Source organism: Pseudonaja textilis, chromosome 12 (assembly GCF_049901715.1).
Source record: "Pseudonaja textilis isolate UNSWEBS1 chromosome 12, rPseTex1.2, whole genome shotgun sequence".
NCBI lineage: Eukaryota > Metazoa > Chordata > Lepidosauria > Squamata > Elapidae > Pseudonaja > Pseudonaja textilis.
The window spans coordinates 5003298-5023358 of record NC_142001.1 but is presented as its reverse complement, the minus strand read 5'-3'; the positions used below and the strand labels follow the sequence as shown (position 1 = coordinate 5023358).

The following is a 20061-nucleotide window of genomic DNA, read 5'->3' as shown; positions in this document are numbered from 1 at the left end:
GCTGGGTTGTTTTAAATATTGCAATATTTAAAACAGTATGCAGAGAATAAAATTAATAAATCATTAAATAAAATGTAGAATTCAGCCAATTCAACAAATAGACAAACCTATATTTTAAAAAACACCCTGTATCAACTGACATACAATCTGGTGTTTTTTTTATTATATTTCTAAAGAATAACTTCCCAAATATATGAGGAATCTATTCTTGGAAATAAGGCTTGACACAATGCACCAATTTTGTAATTAAAAGCATCTAAATCAAGTGTTCCCCAACATTTCCAGCTTTGCAGAACGGTGGGAGGATGGAATGGTTCCGCATAAGCTGCCGGCAAGTGTGTGTGCACGTGCACAAACTCAAGAGCTCCATTTGCACACTCAAGTGAGGCTGCTTGTGCACACATCTTGCCAGCTGTTTCCACAGCCTGGTTGCAATCCCCTCGCAGCCCACTAGTGGGCAGTGGCCCACAGGTTGGGCCCCCCTCACCTAAATGAATGGAATCTCAATGATGCCAATATTGCAGGTGATTTGATGGCACCTCAGCTGACTGCAAGGCAGGTGCTCAGCAAGCCCCCTTCTCCACAATGGAGGGGGAAACACTGTGCAGGAGAACATCTCTGTGTAGTGAGGCTTTCCAGATGTAGCCAAGTTTCCCCCCCCCCAAAATGCTGATTCAGGCTAAGAAATTGTTTATTGAAAGTTGACAAATATCCATAATAGCCATTTCAATATCCATGCTACAACTTGGATGCTCTCAATCATATAAAAATGTATTTTTCAAACATTGTTGGAATCAAATACTGAAAAATAGGATAATGGTGTTAAGGCACTTGAAAGTAATTGAATACAGGAAACCTGTGTAAGAGAAAACTGAACAGCTGAGTTACAGTAGTAGCTACTTCAAGAAATTATCTTTTTCTTGATCTTCCACAGCCCTTATTACACCTTGCCCAAAATAAACCGATGCTACCAAACCCAGGATGGGCTCTTCTTCCTAGGGAGAATCTGGGCCTTAGCCCCCAAACCAAGCAGGACACAGAGAAGAAGAGAGAACTATTCAAATGGCACCCAACTCTCACCTGAAGAAAAGCAGCGATTACCGTCTCTGCTTATTTTGGGAATTCTTTCTTTCCTCTCCAAAAGGTCTTGGAAGTAAAAAAAACAAAAAAAAGTCCACTGAATAGTATGTCTCCATTGCCATAGTTAGACAGGTTAGCATGTCTAATACCTAGTTGGGATTCAGAATGAGAAATGTTCCAATTTAAGTGGGTTATCCCCTCATCAGCTATTTTTCCAATGATTCCAATGATTTTGGTACAAATGCCGGGATTGCATACATAGCACCTACACAAGAGATGAGGAGTGGGTTGTTTTTGTATTTCTTCCTCCCAATTGCTCAATTATGAAAATAATTTTGAGGACGCCAGTGATCTCTTTTGGGAACATAGTGGAGGACCACAGACAATGTCCACGACCAACGCTCAGCGGGTGGCTGTTTGGTAAAGATCAGCACAACAATAATAGGACTTAACTGCATCTACAGGGTGATGCAGATCTCAACACTGTCCCCGTTTGACGGAAAGGCAGCATATGATTTGAGGAAGTTCAGCGGCAGGAAATGGCAATGGCCGCACATGTGGCGTCGTCCTTCCTTCATTTCTCTTCAAAGAAAAGGCCCAAGGAGGCCACTTTATTAAATGCTTAGGAGGTTCCACAACTATCTTCCCCCGCTTCATGTTTATCTGTTGGTTCTGCTCTTTAGGCGAAAGCAAATCCCCTACTGCGCAGACCCCCAAACACCAAAATCTAGAGTCTCTTCCCATATCAAGAGATAGCATGCCTGGCTCTGGCAAGAGTCCCCCCCCACCCCAGGAAGAAAGCTTGCTGAGAAATAAAATCTCTGCAGGTGCTGAAAAAATGGCCATGATAGGAGCTTACCTATTAAAGGACCATCTTGGTCTGAAAAAGCCCATTAACCCAGATAAGCCACTTCTTGAAGATCTTGCAGCGTGCAGAACTGCGAAGGGAAAACATCTGTACACATGCAAGGCATAAAGAAATGCGCCGAGCTAAGCTTTTGGAACGGTGGCCTTTTTAAGGCTCCCTTGTTTTTAAAACAAGAAGCGATCCCTTGGCCTCAGAGAAGTGGGAAAGAGAAATGTGCTATAATGTGCATCCTGATGTTTGGAGCAAGGAGTTCGTTTTGCCAAGGCACCAGGGATCTTTGGTTAGGTGTGCAAGGATTTCGTTCATTTCAAAGAGAGGTAGCACGATCTGGATCTTGGACGCCAGGGCTCCACTTTTGGCGAATCACAACACAGCAACCCTCTTAATTCATCAGAAAGCTGAAAGGAAATACATACACACACATAATGGATCCGTCTCGATGCACCTGGATCATTGTCCAATAAAAAGTGCTTCCTTCCTAATCCTAATGACACCAACCAAAAACAAATGTATTTTGCAGCATTCCTTTCGAGCATTACTTGAAAGGAGGATAAAAAGGCACCAAATGAAAAGATCCTAGGCAATAGAAAGCAAGGAGCAGGGAGCACCACATGACTCTTCAGCGAGTGGGGTTCTCTAGGATAACCCAAACAGTGCCCTTATTGGGTGGGCCATAAACTGTGGAGTTGGCGGGTGCGTTTCATAATTCTACTAAGAATCCGTTTCTTGGAGCAGAGTAACTTAAAAGACAGAAGACACACATACCTGTACGGATAGCCATGATATTTGGATCTAAATATGGAGAGGAGCCAGCTGAAGAACAGCACCACAAGGCCAATGCCAGCCACGCACATTACTACGGAAGAGCAAAGAAGCCTGTTCAGGCTACCCAGAAACTCCAGTGAGACTGAACTGGAAGGAACAGGGGTCAGCACAGCACTGGGAGGGGGAGGGGGCCCTTTTTCAAATTGCGAAGGCTGCCACTGCCTCGATGCATTTGCACAACAGACAACTTCCTGCGGACCCCACAGGATGCAGCAGCAGCAGGAGAGGTGACCCTGAAGAGATGCCCTTCTAACAACTGGCACCCCTTGGTTCACCAGTGCTCTGGGAGAAAAACTTCAGGAACGCTAAACAAGGCCCTTAAGTCCTTTAATGGCAAACCTATTTTATGCTGGCCATGGACTTTTCCTAGGAAACGCTGTGCAACGGTTGAAACACCCCCCGCGTGCCTCTAGCCATGCAACCCAACGAAAGCATTCGGCAGTCGGTTCCGATACTTACTTTTCCTCTTCCCCACTTCCAAGTCAGAGGTAGCGGCTTCATAAAGGAGCACAATCCCCAGAGTGACACCTGCATCTGTGAGAAGGCAGTTAAGGCTACACGAATGGACAGAGGAAAGCCGTTCCCCTTGGAGAGAGATCCCTTCTTACACAACGGTTGCAAGCATTCAGATTTCAACACTTTTACAGGAATGGTTAACAAAACATCTGCCCACAGTTTATGTTTCATCTGAACATAACCTAGAACGAAAATCCCAACTAAGGTGCAGGGTTATGTTTACAGGTATTTCTCACTTAGTGACCACAACTGGAATGCAATGGAATACAAATAGAAATGAATAGGAATAGGAAAGAATAGAATAGGAAAGAATAGGAAAGAATAGAATAGGAAAGAATAGAATAGAATAGAATAGAATAGAATAGAATAGGAAAGAATAGAATAGAATAGAATAGAATAGAATAGAATAGAATAGAATAGAATAGAATAGAATAGAATAGAATAGAATAGAATAGAATAGAATAGAATAGAATAGAATGGAATAGAATGGAATAGGAATATTTTATTGGGCCAAGTGTGGTTAGCAACCCTAGGATTTTGTCTCCAGTGCAGAAGCTCTCAGTGTACATACAAAGCGACAGAGTAATAATAATCACAACAATAATCCCAATAAGAGGGGAATAAGGGTAATAATACTACAACCCTACGACATGGGTAAGTATCTTTAGACGTAAGACAGTACTGTGGGAATCAGGTGCTGAGCAGTGATGGCACGAGGGAAGAAACTGTCCCTGGCTGTTTTGGCCTGCACTGCCCTGTAGCGGCATCCTGAAAGACTGCCCAGGATGGGAGGAGAGGCCTGTAGATTCTTCCTCGGGATCTCCTGCCCAGATTGGTAGGAGTGAATTTGCAGCACGCTCCCCCTCAGCCCATTGCCATTTCCTAAATTGTAAAACCATCACAGGGCAGCACAAGGCTGGAAAAACAATATTTCTGATTGTACTTTTGCATTCTATTTATTCTCAAGGATACTAAACAGCAAAACAATATGCGTTTCAGCAACAAATTGTGCTTGGCTGCTCCCATGGATGTAGTTCTGGAAAATAAAGAGATCAAACACATGAAATTACTTCAGTGGGACAAACCTCCAAACCTGCATTTGCATGTGAGCAGAAAATCCCCACCCCCACCCCCAAACCCCAGATCAGTTCTTTAAAAAGTGAAGCTGAGCTCAGAACAATTTGATGGCAGGTTCTGGCAATTAATGCTCTCAGCAGCAGTAACACCCCCCTCAATCAAACTTGGACATTTCCCAGCAGAGGAGGGCCTGAAGCCAAGGGAAAACTAACTCACCATTTGACCTGTGTGCGGATTCTTATGAGCGTATGGTGGCCCTCTGATGTGATTCCACATCTGTCCTGATGTCATAGCCAGAACAAAGCACTAAAAAACCAGAGAGTGAATCAGCTGCCATGCGTGCGCCACCATCAAACCTACTAAGGGAACATGTTCTACATATGAACTAACTTCAAACAGGGCTTTTTTCACAAGTTCAGTTATTTCAAATGTTTATTCTTACAACAAATCTCAAAATTGGCATTTACAAACTATTCACATGTAAATTACACAATACTATGATTGAATCAAGTATAATTTATATCCTATCAATAAAATAATCAATTTATTCTCAAAGGAACCAGAGAGGTCTAAAATATTGATTTCCCGATCTGTCCGTTTCCTGCAAAAAATAACTCCCAAATAGGAATGCAGAAACCTTCTGTCCTCAAGTTCTCTCTTTTTAAAAAGTGGGGAAAGAATGTACAATGCAGCTTCTTCAGGATAGTTCATGCTGTGTACCTGTGTGGCTGAGTAGATCAAGGAGTCAAAAGGGGTCTTTTAAATGTCAGATTGCTTACCAAAGCGGCAAAAGCCCAGCCCGTCTTGTTGTAGAGGAAATCTAGGTTGCTTCTTCTTAAATAGACGAGGCCACCAATGACAGCCAGCAGCAGCCCCAGCATCAATGGTCCAGCATAGTTTGGTGGTCTTATTACTCGGATCTGTGACAAAGGCAGGCTGAAATGGTCATCTCGAATCTACGTAGCCCGAGAGTCATTATTTTCCTGCCGTTAATGGCCTGGTTTATGGCAAGGGAACACATCGAATTCTTGGAAATAGGGGCCCTCGGCCAGATACGGCATGGGATGACTGATCCACAATATAAAGAGCATTTTAAAGCAAAGATTATGTCATGCCTTCTTTATTAATATGTGTCTTTGTACCTTTTGAGGGACAAGGCAGAAATAATTAAAAGGAGTAATAAATACTATAATTCCAACAATGAAAATAGCTGCCACTTATTTCACTGCTCTCCTCATGTGATGACGGAGGGGAATCTGTAGGTTTCCAGCAGTGTCTTCAGGTCAATTTTCCAGCAAAGAAAAAGGTATATATTAAGAAAGGTAATAAAAATTTGAAAGTATTAGAAATGATCCACAGAGAAAAAATGCTGGTTAACTTCTATAGTTAGATATTCAAGCCGCTTTCATGTTTTAATTACTATTACAATAAGTAACTTGATCATTAAAATATATCCAAGCAATTTTACAAAAAATGTTCATTCAAAAAGCAAATGTTCTAAGGAGCTTCAATTATACATCAGCGGGATGAGCACCAAATTGCATCCCTGAACATTCTAGCACATTCCTGACTTGTCAGACAAATACTAAATCCATAATAAAAAGCTCATTTTTATAAAGCATCGTCATGATAGGTCTGGCAGCAGCTGAGCACATCTGCAAAGTAGCAAACTCTAGAAGTGTTGTTTTTTTAAAAATATTTGACCCCCTCAACCACTTTACCTTTCCACTTTGGGAATTAAAAAAATAATAATTGTTTTCATGGTTTCAATTGGTTTCATGCAAACTACATGGTTTCATGTATCCAGTTAGACCAGGGTCTTATTGAACATGTTTTATTGAATAAACTACAATGACTGAGTTTGCCCAACACGCCAAGACAAATTATGGTTTACAGTTTGTCCTAATTTGTCCAAATTGTGCTCCCAATATGCTAAGGCATAATGTGTTTTACTTAGTTTCGTGGGGTATTGTACTGAATCCAGCAGATAAGATGGGAGTTGGTTCTACTTTCGACCCAACTAATTGCCTGGCCCCACATTAGAGGAGATGACTGTTCCGTCTCCTTGCATAGCAGCCCTACTCTCTGAAGCTGAAGGAATATGCCCAGGAGTTCAGCAGTGCCCCCCGCCCGCCCCGCCAGCAACAATGGGATAAGAAACCATCTCTTTGCTGCAAGTCAGAGTTAAAAGCATCCGCATCGGAGGCAAAACCTGGTGTTTACTTACATTCACATCTGTTCGATCAGCCACCCAGCGGGCAAGCTGTTCAGCAGCAAAACCTCGCACTTGCAGCTCATAAGTGTCTCCTCTTTTTGGCTTCCCTTTTGGTGGGAAATTAATGAAGGTTGGAGCAGAATTCATGTTGAGCTTTATTTTTCAGCAAAATATACAAAAATATGTAGTTGAAAACTTATACTCTATAATGCCAAAGTTTAAATCCATGCTGTCAGAAGAACCCAGATCCTCAGCTGATGGGAGCAACGTTTAGCTTATAACTGATTAGCAGGAGCTCCTCTGCCATTAGGCTATGCAGGGAGTCCATTTAAACCTTGATCTTAGTGACCGTTCAAAGTTACAACTGAGAAAACTGTCATGACGGGTCTTCACGCTTACAACCAAGGCAGCCCCCCACCCCCCCCGTGGTCACGTGATCAAAATATGGGTGCTTAGCCAGCGGCAGGTATGTGAGGCAGCTGCAGTGTCTTGGGACCATGTGATTTTTGATGCTTCAGACAAGCAAAATCAACGGGGGAAGCCAGATTCACTTAAACAACTGTGGCTTAGAAAATTGGGCCTAACTCACTTAACACTTGGCCTGCTTAGCAACCGAGATTCTGGTCCCAACTGTGGCTGTGAGTGAAGGAATGCCTGTACAAGGATGGGGAAAGCCTTTTGTCCACAGGAGCCTCCCAGCTACTCTAGACCAGCGATTCTCAACCCCGGCACGATGTGTGTGCTGCAGGACTCCTTCCCTTCAGCTCTTCAGAAGAAACCTTCTCCACCCTGGCAACTTTTCAGATGCTTCCAGGGGAAGCCTGGGAGTTGCAATCCACACATCTTAAGGTTGCCAAGGAGGAGAAACACTGAGGCAGACAAGCAACCTGCAGCTCGCATTCTTACAATCTTTACCACCTCTGGCCTTAGGAGAACCCAAAATATTTTAAATGAAGAAAAACAATATTTAGGGACTTGTTTTTGAATAAATAGAATCCAGATTGTTTTCCAAATATCTTAAGGTTTTTTTTTAGAATAAAAGCAATATTGTCTTTTACTACCCTTTGTCATACAAAAACCCCTATAAGCTCACTACTTTAAAGGCACCAGAAACTCCTCACCATCTGAAATACATCAGCACCTTCATCGAAATCCACCATGGCAAAAAAGATCCTGTTGGTAAATGCACTTGAGTATCGCCAGGAATTTGCCAGAATCTGGTACTCCTCATCGGCTTGTCTGTCAGAAATGAAAGGAGGCATCGATGAAGAAAGATCAGATCGGAAGAAAGTCAGCGCAGTCCCGGACACTGGCATTAGCAATTGTCAGGAAGTGTGTTGCTCACCTCATTTGGATCCCCCAAAGCTTTAGATTAGCCCTTCCAAAACTTGCCACCAAATGCACATAACGGATAGAAATCCACCTAACTGTACTTATTTGCTTCATATTTATATTTAATTTAGAACTGAATTCAATCAAATTTAGCTTTCTGCCAAAATACTCAAGGCCAAATGTGACTTTAGATTCTGTAAGGGTGGTGCGTTGCTGTTTGGTGAAGCTCAAAATTTGGCACCATTTAGATTTCGCTCAAACAAAAGCAAGAGCTTCACTAAAGCTCTTGCAGCTCCTTATGTTGGATTCCTCAAGCCTGCGCCACATCTGTGAATATACTTGCACTCATGCACACCGGAGAACAAATGTGCTTCAGGCCTGAGATGCTAAACTTTCATTTCAGAATGGTGTGGAAAGAATTGTTATGGCCTTATGGCTGTTCGTATCAAGGTCAGTGATGGCTCCTGAACAGCTGGGCCTTCGCTTCCCTGTTTTGTGTAAAGTCAACACATCCAGGCATAGTAATCTTGATTGCTAAGCCACCTTATAAATGCTACCACTATTCCTTCATGGCATAATTCCACCCAGAACCATTACATCAATTCACAGGCTGTAAGCTGCAACACCCTCAAAGATAATGGGTGGGTTTAAAACCCTCTCCTTTAAAAGTGGGATAAGGGAAGAATACGGGTCCGCTTGATTGGCATTCATGCCACCAAAGCCGTGTCTTCCCAAACAAAGAGATCCCATGAGCCCCGACCTGCACTCCTCTCCTTCGTCAGGGATCAGGTGTGTACACATGCGCAAGTAGCCCTTGACTTACAACCAGTGTAACATTACAAACAATGGTCACTTGATGACCATTCAAACTTGGACCTGAAAATAACTTACTACCAGTCCTCAAAGTTATGACGGTCACGCCATCCTCACAGCCATGTGACTGCACTTCAGGCTTAGCAACTAGATCCCATTTAGGACCATGTACACTGCCCCGCAGTCATGCGATTGCGTTTTGCGACAATTTTTCAGTGTTCTCGGGGGAAATGCCCATCAAATAAAATAGGCTGGTACCTGCTTTACAACCAGGGTGCTTTACAACCAGGGTGATTCACTTAATGACCATTGCATAAATGATTGTAAAGCTGAGACTGGTCATGTGGTGATTTGACTTACAATCCAATGGTTTATGATCAAAATTCTGCTCCCAACTTGGTTGGCCGTCTCCAATACTCTGTGTTCTTAACAGGAGACCAGTGGCTCATTCAAACTTGCTACCTTCAACAAAATAATCATTGGATCCTCCCCAAAGATCAGGATGTTCGTAAGTGATATGTTCTTTTCTACCCAAATAGCAGAACAGTTTTCACCAACTGATCAGTTAAACATGAACTAAACAGTAGGTTCTATCATCATTTTATTTGGGGAATTTTAGGAACCTTATACAACTTGTTCAAATAAATGCTGTTCTTATTGCAGGTTCAGCATAATAGTCATCCCCACACATGAGCTCATTTTAAGAGGAATATTTCTAAATTACCATTTCACAAATGGCTATTTCCTCAACTTCTAACAAGCATAATCCCAGCATAAAAATTCTTAAAATGCACTTATTACTTATACTTCTTCTGGTAATATGGCGATTTCTAAATAACTGAAATTCTTACTTGCACACAACACATTGTCTGTGAGGCTGAAGAGCAGTGAACATTATTATCACAGAGTAATTTCTTGGTGGTGCCTTTACCAGACGTCGAAATTTGTCCCCATTCAGTCGAATAACTGATCTTTTGCTGGTCCATTCAATCAACTGGCTTACTTTTTCAGAAAGCACCATCTAGGTTAGAAAGATATTCTGCAAGATTAAATTCATGCCATTTTTCAGGCACCTAAATGGTCACGCAGCTTAAATGTTAATTCATTCCACCCAAATGCACATCAGGGCTTATCGTGAGCAGCGCCACTCCCACTCATTTGCCATGATGTGGTTAAATCCTTAATACCACAGGATTACACGATTCTCTCTCTTCACGTGAAATTCCACAATTTCCACCTTTTTTTCCTCTTTCATTCTCAAGTTCACCTGCAAGCAAATTCACATCCTTGGCAGGATTGAAAGAGATGCCCAACAACACACCTTAATTATTTTTGCATAATAAACCTATATGAAAAACAAGGGCCTGCAAATTAAAAGAATAAACCCAGGTAAGAAACTGGGGGGACACGCTGTGAGTTCTAGTCCTGCCTTAGGTATAGGGAAAAAAAAAACCATCTGGGTGAGTTTGGAACAGCCCCTCTCTTTCAACCCAAGCCACCTTGCAGGGTTGTGGTGAAAATAAATGGGAAGAGGAATATTAGCTACATTCATCGTGTTATTTATAAAAACAATAAAGTATTAGTTGTATTCATCACATTGTTTATAAAACAATAAAGACAGAATTAAAAAGAAAACAGGTTATGTAACCATGCCGTGGCATTTGTGCATTGCTTTTCCTTTCCTGGCATACCATCCATCCACCCTCCTTTTTCCTCCTCGTCAACCCCCCTCTGAAGTGGATTAGGTTGAGATCAACACCAAGGTTGCCATTAGTTTACTCTGCAACGGATGCCAGATACGCATTGTGCAAACTCTTTGTGCCAAAGGTGCTTTTTCAAGAGGCAACTGGACTGAGTAGCACTCCTGGTTCCTGCAGCCTGCCATTTTTCTCTGGAAATCCGTTCATACTCCCACAACAATTGAAGGATGTTCATCCCACATTGTATGGCTAAAAAGTCTGTAGAGATTCTCAGTCCCCCAGATCCTGGTTGTCCCAAAGGTGCTTTTTTTCAGGACTTTCTGTTTTTTTTCTTTGAAGACGTTTGGCTCCTGATCCAAGAAGCTTCTTCAGCTCTGACTGGATGGTGGGGAAGGGAAAGATTTATATTCCTTGCAGATAATTTTCATTTTAGATCTAGCAGCCTTTTAGAGGGCGGTTGAGGACACTTGGAGTCTACCTGTAACTTCAGGTTCACCTGAGTAGTGCTCTTGGTTCCTGTAGTCTTGCAATTTTTCCTCTGGGAATCCATTCCTACTCTGACACCATTCAAATGTTTCAATGACCCTCTAAAAGGGATGCAAATGACCAGCTGCCTTCAAGGAATATCAACCCTTCCCTTCCCCACGCTCCAGCCAGAGCTGAAGAAGCTTCTTGGATGAGAAGCGAAACATCTTCAAAGGAAAACAAGGAAGTCCAGTGGCCTCTTGGGGGGAAAAAGCACCTTTGGGACAACCGTGACAGGGATGCCTGAGAATCTCCACAGACTTAGAGCCGCGTCTTCCCTCTCTGCCCTTTCAGCATCTCTGCCATGTTCATGATAAGGTTCATTTAATGATAATAATACTATAGTGCCCGTTGGAGGCGGAGGCCCTTTGAGAGCTGCGTGCAAGGGAATTGCATCTTCAGGTGAGTCCATTAGCGTCCATTCAAAGGGAGAATAAACCTGTTCCAAGCCAGGCCGGGCCGGGCCAAGGCAGAAAGGCCCTTACATTGCAAGCCGTCTGAAGACCAGAGTTCGCCAACCGGGGCCCCTTGAAGCCTGGAGGACTTCAGCTGGCTGGGGAATTCTGGGAGTTGGAGTCCCCCAGGCTTCAAGGGGCCCCGGTTGACGAGCCCTGGGCTGCAGGGCCCAGGCAGAGAAAAGGCCCGGAGCTCCCTTTCCCCAGCATTCTGGGCCGAACTCTGCCTGGGAGACGGACGAGGCTCCCCTGGGAAGCTCAGCCGCGGCTGCCAGACGAAGGGGCGCCCATCCCGGAGGTGGGGCGGGGGGCAGAGAGTGTCCCTGACGACTATCGGGCTGCGGGCCGGCTTCCCTTCCGACGAGGCGGCAGCGGAGGCCCAAGGCCGGAAGGAAGGCCCGTAGAGGCGCTGGCTCTCTCCTCGGCCAGGCTGCTCGGAGCGCTTCTTGCCGCGGAGACGGGACGGCCGGATCTGACGCGAAAGGCCGCCGGGCGCCGCCACAGCTGCCGGCCTCCACTCACTCCCCCCGCCTTCCGCCGAGGCCCTCCGCGCGTCAGCCCGGCTGGGCATCGTTGCGCATGCTCAGAAGGCCTCTCCGCCCAGGGCCCGAGGAGCGCTGCACCGGTGGGTGCGCGACTGGATGACCTCGGGTTACCCCCCCGACCCCCTCGCCCGCGGCTGCCGCGCCGCTCACCTCTTTTTTCTTCTGCCCCTCCACTCCAGAGCCGCCCCAACCAACCAGCAGCCCCAGCCCGCCCAGCATCAAGGCCCGCAGGAGCAGCAGTCGCGGCGCCGCCATGTCCGCCAGAACCGGAGAGAGAGAGAGAGAGAGAGAGAGAGAGAGAGAGAGAGAGACGGCCGACACCGGCAGCCCGGTCCCATTGGTCAGACGGGAAGTCGGGCGAGCTTCTGATTGGTCGAGCTGCCATTCCGCCGCCCGCCATTGGTCCGTGGGGCTTCCGGTTTTGCTCAGCTTCCGACCTTTCACCTTTAGGGTGCAGGAGGCGCTCTACAACGAATGAGAAGCGGGCGATCTGGTGCGATGTGATTGGAGGAGCTACCGTCCAAATCGCTCTGGCCCCGCCTACAACTCTTGCGGAGGCGAGAGGAGTGATGCCGTTCCGAATGGGGGGAGGGATGCAAATACAGGCAGTCCTCGACTTACGACACATCTGAGCCCAACATTTCTGTTGCTAAGTGAAACATTTGGGATAACTTTCGGACCTATTGTCTCAGATCTTGCTTTTCTTTCGTTGCTATCACTTCAAACTTAGTAAAAGTACCTTTTCTCTACAAACATGGAGTTGGGGGGTTTCTTTCTTGGGTTTTGAATGGAGGCCCGAGTGACAGAATTGCCAAGGCAGGAAGTTTACTCGCTTAATCGTAATTGTATAAAATGTGTATTTGTACATTGTTGGTTCCTTTAGCTGTTGAGACCCTTTTCATGAAGAACTTCAATAAACCTTCCTTGAACCGCCTCTCCTGTCTGGTTCTGATTCGCATCTGCGCCAGGCTAAACCTGGTTTGCACACAGCAAACATACAATGAAGAATGAGCAATGTATATATTACTAAAAACTCTCGTTCCCATAATTTTTATTTGGGTGAATCATGCAATAGTTTTTGAACCAAGGTAACTCAAATGGGCTAAGTTACACAATGCATCCAAAATCTGGAACCCATGGATCCCAAAGGAATGAAATTTGGCCAATTCTATAAAATGCTTTATGACCTACAAATTATAATAAAACAGTTGTATTATATGATAGAAAAGCCATAAAACATTTCTTGTGTTTCCAAGCAGTCACCATGTTTTCCAGTGTCTTTCTTCCCCACTTGGAACAGAACCCAGAAAGATATTCCAGCAAAACAACCTTCCCTGCTTTGCTACTATTTGGGCAGGTTCATTTATTTCGCCTGGTCGTTAATTGCCAGAGGAAGAAGCGGATTCCTGATCTTTGCAACCCGGCTTTCTACTTTGGGTTATTAGTTCTGTTAGGGATTGAAAGGAGGGCCAGAGACAGGGTGGAAACAAAGGTGCTTTTGACATAAACGTGTGGGTGAGTGTATGTATGTATGTATGCATATATGTGTATATATATATATATGTGTGTGTATCTATATTATCTATCTTGCAATACAGGAATCACATTTTGTTAAATAAACGAATGCTTCAGAAACCAAGCCAGAATAAAAGGTCTCAGGAGATGCTTTGGGGGAGAGAAGCCCCCCCTCGTGTCAGGGGGGGGGCGTCCAAGGAAGAGGGGAGGCCCCTCCACCTGACCACGCCGGGGAGCCCTGGGAGCGTTTATATCGCGCTTTTCTGCAAAATAATTCTCTTTCGGCGGACGAGGCTTCCTTCCCCCTGCAGACTCAAATGAGCGGGGAGTGGGGGCGCGGGGAGGCTACTCTGCATGCAGATCTCGGTGTGGCTGGGGCAGAGCAAGCCTGCCTGGCGGGAAAGGACTTCCGCCGCCCTCCCCGGGCTCGCCCTTCTCTTTCCTTCCCATTTGCTGCAGGGTTTAAATATTTGCAAAGCCGACTCAAAACAAAAGCGAAGTCTGTCAGAAGTGGGATTCGAACCCACGCCTCCATTCGGAGACCAGAAACCCCGCCCTCTGGGAAGGCTCTTCGCCTTGAGTCTGGCGCCTTAGACCACTCGGCCATCCTGACAGCACGGAAGCAAAATGCTCACGGAGGCCCTTCAAGACGACGACGCACCTACGCGGCGGAAAGACGCCGCACCAGTGAGACACCCAGAACTCTCCTGAGCCGAACTCGGCAGACGGAACTGAAACGTGCCCCGGTCGGAGCCTCCTCGCTCTCTCCCGTTTGCTATTGCGGCGCCACACTCCTCCCTCTTTCTACCCCCAAAACTACATTTCCCATGAGGCAGTGGTCCTGGGCATGCGCAGAAGCGTGACGTCTAAGCCAGTGGCCATTTTGTTCCCCTCTTGCCGGGCGAGGTGAGAGGAGAAGCTGGTCGGTTGCAGGGAGACGCGGCGCGATGTTCCCTCTGGCGCGGAGAGCTTTGGGCCTTTCGGGTGAGTCTGCTGCCACCGGAGCCGCTACGGGGGGCGGGGGTGCTCCTCAAGGGGGAACCACAGGCGGTCCTCGACTTTTAGTGACCGCTGGAAGCCTCGGGGCCGCGGAGAAAGAGGACTGAAGGGAGGCCGTTTTTCCCACGGGACGACCATTGCCGCATTCCCCGGGGTCACGTGGTCAAACGCCAGCCGCTTGGCAACCGGCGCATATTTATGACGGCGGCAGCGTCCCAAGGTCACGTGGTCCCCGTTGCGACCTTCTGACAAGCAAAAGTCAAGGGGCGGATTCGCTTAACGACCGTGCGACTAATTTAAGAACTGTGGGGATTCGCTTAGCAACCGGGGCAAAACGCCCTTCACAAATGTCTCACTTAACAACAAAAACCTTGGCCCCAGGTGTGGTCGTAACTCGGGGACTGCCTCCCGTCGCCTGGTCCGCAGCCTGCCGGGCATTCCACCGGCCCTTGCAGCGGAAGCGAAGGGGAGCCTTCCCTCCCCTCTGTGACCCGGCCTCGTCCAGAGCTCATCTGCCCTGGGGAGCCTCTGCTGCCCCACAGGAGGAACTCTGCGGTCCCCCGCCCTCCCCGGGAGAGGATGGTACTTTTCTTCCGCTTCTATGGCCTCTGGGCCCACAAAACAAACCCTACAGGACCAGCAGGAGATAAAAGACGCCCAGCGTGGGGGGGTGGCCGAATGCCAGGGAGGAGCCCCCTTCCCGGCTCTTCCATGCCCGGACAAGGGGCTCCAGCTGGGCCCTGGGGAGCTGCTCCTGCAGGGGACAGGGCTGGCATGCTTCAGGGGTCCAGACGGATGGCACCATCGACCACAAGGAGCCAAGCATGCACCAACCCTGCAAGATCAAACCAGCCCTGAGGTGCCGTGGGAAATGGGCAGCCCCTCTGCTAGCCAGGCCCTACACCATGGGGGGCTTTACAGCTGGCAGAAGCAATCCCCTCCCCGTGGCTCGCAGGGCACAAAACTAACACTTGCCCATTACTGCCCATGCCACTGGATTCTGGCCCACCTGAAACATATGAGTGGCCTTTAAGGGCAACCCCAGGAAGAGCCTGTTGCAGTAGTCAAGCTGCGAGGTAACTAGGCCCTGAGTGAGTGTCTGAAAGAAACCTCTCCTCTATCTAGGAGAAGATGCAACTGGTCCTGCAGATGTTGTTGGGCAAAGGTTATCCTGGCCACAACTCACTTGTTTTTCATTCAGGAGCTGCCAGTCCAGGAAGATACACACATTCTTCCACCACCACCACCCCATTCCCCCCTCCCCATTACTTTCCAACTTCAAAAGGAGAAGCATTTCCCATCCAAGGTCAAAAGTGGAATCTCCCCAGGTCTGGACCTTCAGGTCACTGTGGTGCTTCAGCCTGCAGATATTCCATGTTGGGCCTTCTAAATCCCTTATCACCAAAGCTCAGTCCATTGCATGGTGCAAAATGGCGCAGAGGTGTCAGGACCAATTGCAGGCTGTGTTTGCTTAGCCTGCTCACTTCAAGATGATCTTGGCACCCCCTCTCCCTTCCCTGGCACCTGCTGTTTATGAAGCAGTCCATGCCCCAAATGGGTGCCAGGCTGAGGCTTAGAAGCTGGACTTAGGTCCTTCCTCCTGGAATTGCTGACCACAAAAATCAGGCGTTTCTTTTCTTCAAGAAAACACTGGTTTTCCACTAAAATGTTTAATAAAAATAGGTTTGCATAATTATGTGTGTTAAGGGTTCATGCACAAATACTGTGAAGGCACCAGTCACAGTAAGTCATCTAACCTTAGGTCTGGTTATAAATGTTGAACTCGGCTTCCAAATTAGAAAATATAAAAAGAAGCCAACCTCAGTTAAAAAATGGCAGAGAAGGAGGACAATAGCTCAGTCCCTGCATGATTGCCATTAACTGAATTTCAGAGCTGTGTATATTCTGCACCAAAAGCAGAATAACAGTAATATGTGCTTTATGTCAATATGCTTGGTTGATTGGTTGACCGGCTTTCCAACTGAGAGAGCTTTGTATTCCAGCCCGTGGCATTCAGCATACGGTGACGAGACAGGCTCACCGCAAACTTGAACCTGATTTCCATGAAAAGTATGGCAACCTCATTTTACTTTCTGGGGTGACGTTTGGCATTGGCATGTGGACCTATGTAAGTATTTGGCAGACTTCACAGCAGCCAGGCAGTAGTAGGAATGCTAGCCTTCATTCTGCTGCTGGGTTTGTCTGTTAAAGCGGGCTTAATTGTGTCAGTCCAAGCACTTGGGCTGTGGGTAAACGTTGTGTGAAGAGAATGGCTGGTATAATTATGGTTTTATTTCTGATCACTCTTACAGGCTTGCCTTAACCTTCCACTTGCATGGAATTTCTCTCCCGTTGGCCGAATTACTCCAAAAGAATGGAGAGACTAGAAGTGACTTTGTGACTTGCCTCTGGGAATGGGGAAGTAATCCGAGCTGTATTTGTGCCACCCTTATGCGGCACTCTTCTGAGCTTCTTGTGATATAATAAAAACTTTGAAAATAAATAATTTAGAATCATAATGTTGTACGTACTCTTGTAATGCAGAACTGGTAGTCAAGTAAGTTGGCTTTTATCAGGATGTTACATGTGCAGGCATTATGCAGACATCTGTGATGGAATGTAGTTCAGATTCCCAGGAGGGAAGGGAGTGCATTCCAGAGGAGCAAGAAACAACTCGGTTCAGATAGATTGTGAGAGAGAAAGAGGGTGAAAACAGCCCTTAATAGTTCTGAGAGTACATGCTTTATGGGGGTGGTAGCATGCTTTAGTTTGCCAGATTTTTGAGGTAAGAACAATAAAAAAAAATCTGCTTGGAAGAATCACAGTGTATTTTTAGTTTTTGGAACCTGACATCATTTCCCAAAAGACTGAATGGAAAGCAGACCTAAGAAAAGATTACAAATGCATTTTGATTAGGGCAATTAATTCCATAAAATGTTCATGCTATTAAGATTTACGCTATTTGGATTTGAAGTAATATATTTATGGAAAATAAGATAATGGTTTCAGCTTGATGGAAATAGACAATTAAAACTTTAACAATACATTTTTATTTTAACAAAATACTGTATTACAGTAAAAGAGGGTAGCCCATATCCAAAGCATATCTGTTTTCCTGTGTTCTCAGAACGAGCCTTGTCTTTGCTGGGCCTTCCGCACATAGAACTTTTTGCACAAATAACTGCAGGTGCTTGTCTCAACTGCCCACTCTGCTAGCCTTGCACTAACTGAATTTTGATTTGAGCGTGACCTGGTATCAATTTACAAATTGCACTAAATCGAAGTTTGCACTTACACTAATTGTGACCTACCTGAACTGCTAGGAACAGAGCAAAAATAATTAAGAAATATATGGAACTGGGCCAATTGGAAGAATGAAAAAGGGATAATTGGTGGAATCATGCAGGAAAGGAGGCTGTGAGTGAGGCTGATACGAGATTGAAGCTACCTTGACTAAAAGATGAAGCAAACATAAGCAGAGAGGACAAAATGCCAGCAGTTTGTCTAAAAGGATCCCTTTGGGAAGGTAGACAAGAATGAAACAAGTCATCAAAGGAAAAACAAATCACTTGAACCAGTCAAAGTAAATTGGGCCTCAGCTCATGGGGAGCGGGGGATCCAATCCCAGCTATTCAACAAAGCAAGCACCCGGGGTTAAAAAGGGGTCCTAAAGTCCACCCCTTCTTGAATTGTTTTTTAATCCAGACTTGGTCGTTTGACATGGATTTGTAAAGATGAGTGTATATGTAAGAACAAATGTACATTATGAGTAAAATTTTGGTATTAACTTTTAATTCACTGGTCCCTTGTATACCAAAGAACCTGGGATGTCTCGGTGTTCAGTTGGAATTGATTTGCGCCTCTCCCCAACTATTTCTTGGTTGTCGACCAGGACTGGCTCTTCTCTTTTCTAGCCACATCTATCTGGGAAGCCCAGTTGGAAAACAAGGTGGGGGTTCTTGCCAAATCTGCCTCAACTGACTGACTAAGCAACCATGAGCTGAATCTGGAAGCCACGTAATAGTATCTGCTCGTTTATGTCCATTTTGCAAGTGGCTGGTTTACTACAACTATAAAAGCCAATGATAAAATTTTGATAAGTTAAAATTCAAATTAAGTTAAAATAAAATTACATAATGAAATGTACTAAGTGACATTGAGTTTTTCAGGAAGATTATTAAGCAATTAAGAGAGCTTACATACTGGAAACAAATTCCTTGTGTGTCTGATCACACTTGGCCAATAAAGAATTTTGTTCTGTTCTATTTCTATTCATTCTAATTCTAATTCTATTATTTTATTTCTACTATTCTATTCTGTTCTGCAATTTCACCTCTAGGGGGGGACTAGGGCCATTGCAAAAAAACAAAACGCTGCCACCACACTTTCCATTCTGTTGCCATTTCTCAGAAATGGGATAGTGCTGAAAAGGGAGGGAGGGAGGAGTAAAGAGGTCAAATCCCACTGGATGAAGCAGCCACAAAAGTGCCCATGTGCCGGTCATACTAAAACCAGCATTTTGAATGTTGGCTGATACCTCTTGGCAATAGTGGAGGGCTTGGAGAATTGGTGGCAATGGGGCCTAATGTCCAGTCCTTCCACAACACAGTTTTATTTATTTATTTGATTGATTGATTGATTGAATTTATGTTGCCGCCTATTTGCCAAGCCATGAAGGGCTTTAAAGGTGACCACCAGTGCCCTGAATTGCACCCGGAAGCAAATCAACCAATGCAACCAATGCAGCTCCTGCAGAAGAAGTGACACATGCACATCGGGGTCTGCACAAAACCATGCGGGCCACTGCAATTTGCACCAATTGAAGCTTCCAGGTGTTCTTCAGGGGCATGTAGAGGGCATGAGTGACTGAGTAGGCCCCGCTGATCCAGGAAAGGGCATAACTGGTGCACAACCCGCAGTTGCGCAAATGCCCTCCTGGCCACGACCGCCACCTGCTCTTTAACCCTAGACCCTAGATTACGCAGAGGGTCCGTTTGGGATAGCGCCACCCCATCTAAGACCAAAGATGGCAATTCTCACTGAGCCAATGAACCCCAAATCCAGAGCCACTCGGTCTTGCAAGAGTTTAGTTTCAACCCGTTGCTCCCCATCCCCATTATGGACCATTAGAGGCAGTTCCAGTGGTTAAGGCACCCAGTGTCAGGCCTGTCCCAGCTTGGATGCTCAGGAAAGAAAGACCCTCGACTCCATTTGTAGGGAAAGGTATAACTTTTACTGAAGCCAAGTGATTACAGCAAAGCAAAGCCAGATCTGAATATACCTACGTAAACCCATTGCTTTTTTCCTTCTCCTGCCTCTCCCCATCCCCCTTGGTGCTTTTGTAAATGTCCAACGGGGTTCAAACTAGGTGTTTTGGTAACAGTCCTAAAGTTTGGCGCCTCTTTGGTGGGTGTCATGCCCCCAGATATAATTTGTGTACATACAGCAGTGGTGGGGTTCGAATTTTTTACTACCGTTTCTGTGGGCGTGGCTTGGTGGGCGTGGCAGGGGAAGGTTATTGTAAAATCTCCAGTCAGGGGTGGAATTTGCCGGTTCTCTGAATGATTCAACCGGTTCTCCAGAACTGGTCAGAACC

General features: G+C 45.8%; 2 protein-coding genes and 1 non-coding gene across 3 annotated transcripts; 1 reads left to right on the top strand and 2 right to left on the bottom strand.

Annotated features, from left to right (window-relative positions):
* Window positions 1–673: 673 nt before the first annotated feature.
* On the bottom strand, window positions 674–12229 carry MAGT1 (magnesium transporter 1). Its single transcript, XM_026703100.2, has 10 exons — window positions 12102–12229; window positions 9578–9747; window positions 7703–7820; window positions 6594–6734; window positions 5146–5286; window positions 4583–4672; window positions 4262–4325; window positions 3233–3307; window positions 2714–2804; window positions 674–2346 (listed from the first exon to the last, which is right to left on the bottom strand). Exons 1-10 carry the CDS (start codon window positions 12204–12206, stop codon window positions 2331–2333), a joined length of 1011 nt encoding a protein of 336 aa, XP_026558885.1. The 5' UTR covers window positions 12207–12229; the 3' UTR covers window positions 674–2330.
* A 1739-nt stretch (window positions 12230–13968) lies between these two features.
* On the bottom strand, window positions 13969–14079 carry TRNAL-CAA (transfer RNA leucine (anticodon CAA)). The gene is made up of 2 exons: window positions 14042–14079; window positions 13969–14014 (listed from the first exon to the last, which is right to left on the bottom strand). It is a non-coding gene; the product is annotated as a tRNA-Leu (tRNA).
* A 214-nt stretch (window positions 14080–14293) lies between these two features.
* COX7B (cytochrome c oxidase subunit 7B) lies at window positions 14294–16984 on the top strand. Its single transcript, XM_087940890.1, has 3 exons — window positions 14294–14450; window positions 16469–16593; window positions 16778–16984. Exons 1-3 carry the CDS (start codon window positions 14414–14416, stop codon window positions 16850–16852), a joined length of 237 nt encoding a protein of 78 aa, XP_087797016.1. The 5' UTR covers window positions 14294–14413; the 3' UTR covers window positions 16853–16984.
* Window positions 16985–20061: the final 3077 nt, after the last annotated feature.

Coding starts and splice junctions, on each gene's coding strand:
- MAGT1 (XM_026703100.2), bottom strand. CDS start 12,206: ATGGCGGCGCCGCGACTGCTGCTCCTGCGGGCCTTGATGCTGGGCGGG. Junction 5,287..6,593: donor CTGATCGAACAGATGTGAAT/GTAAGTAAACAC, acceptor CCTTTGTCACAG/ATCCGAGTAATAAGACCACC. Junction 2,805..3,232: donor GGAAGTGGGGAAGAGGAAAA/GTAAGTATCGGA, acceptor GCTCTTCCGTAG/TAATGTGCGTGGCTGGCATT.
- COX7B (XM_087940890.1), top strand. CDS start 14,414: ATGTTCCCTCTGGCGCGGAGAGCTTTGGGCCTTTCGG. Junction 14,451..16,468: donor GAGAGCTTTGGGCCTTTCGG/GTGAGTCTGCTG, acceptor TTTGTATTCCAG/CCCGTGGCATTCAGCATACG. Junction 16,594..16,777: donor GCATTGGCATGTGGACCTAT/GTAAGTATTTGG, acceptor TCACTCTTACAG/GCTTGCCTTAACCTTCCACT.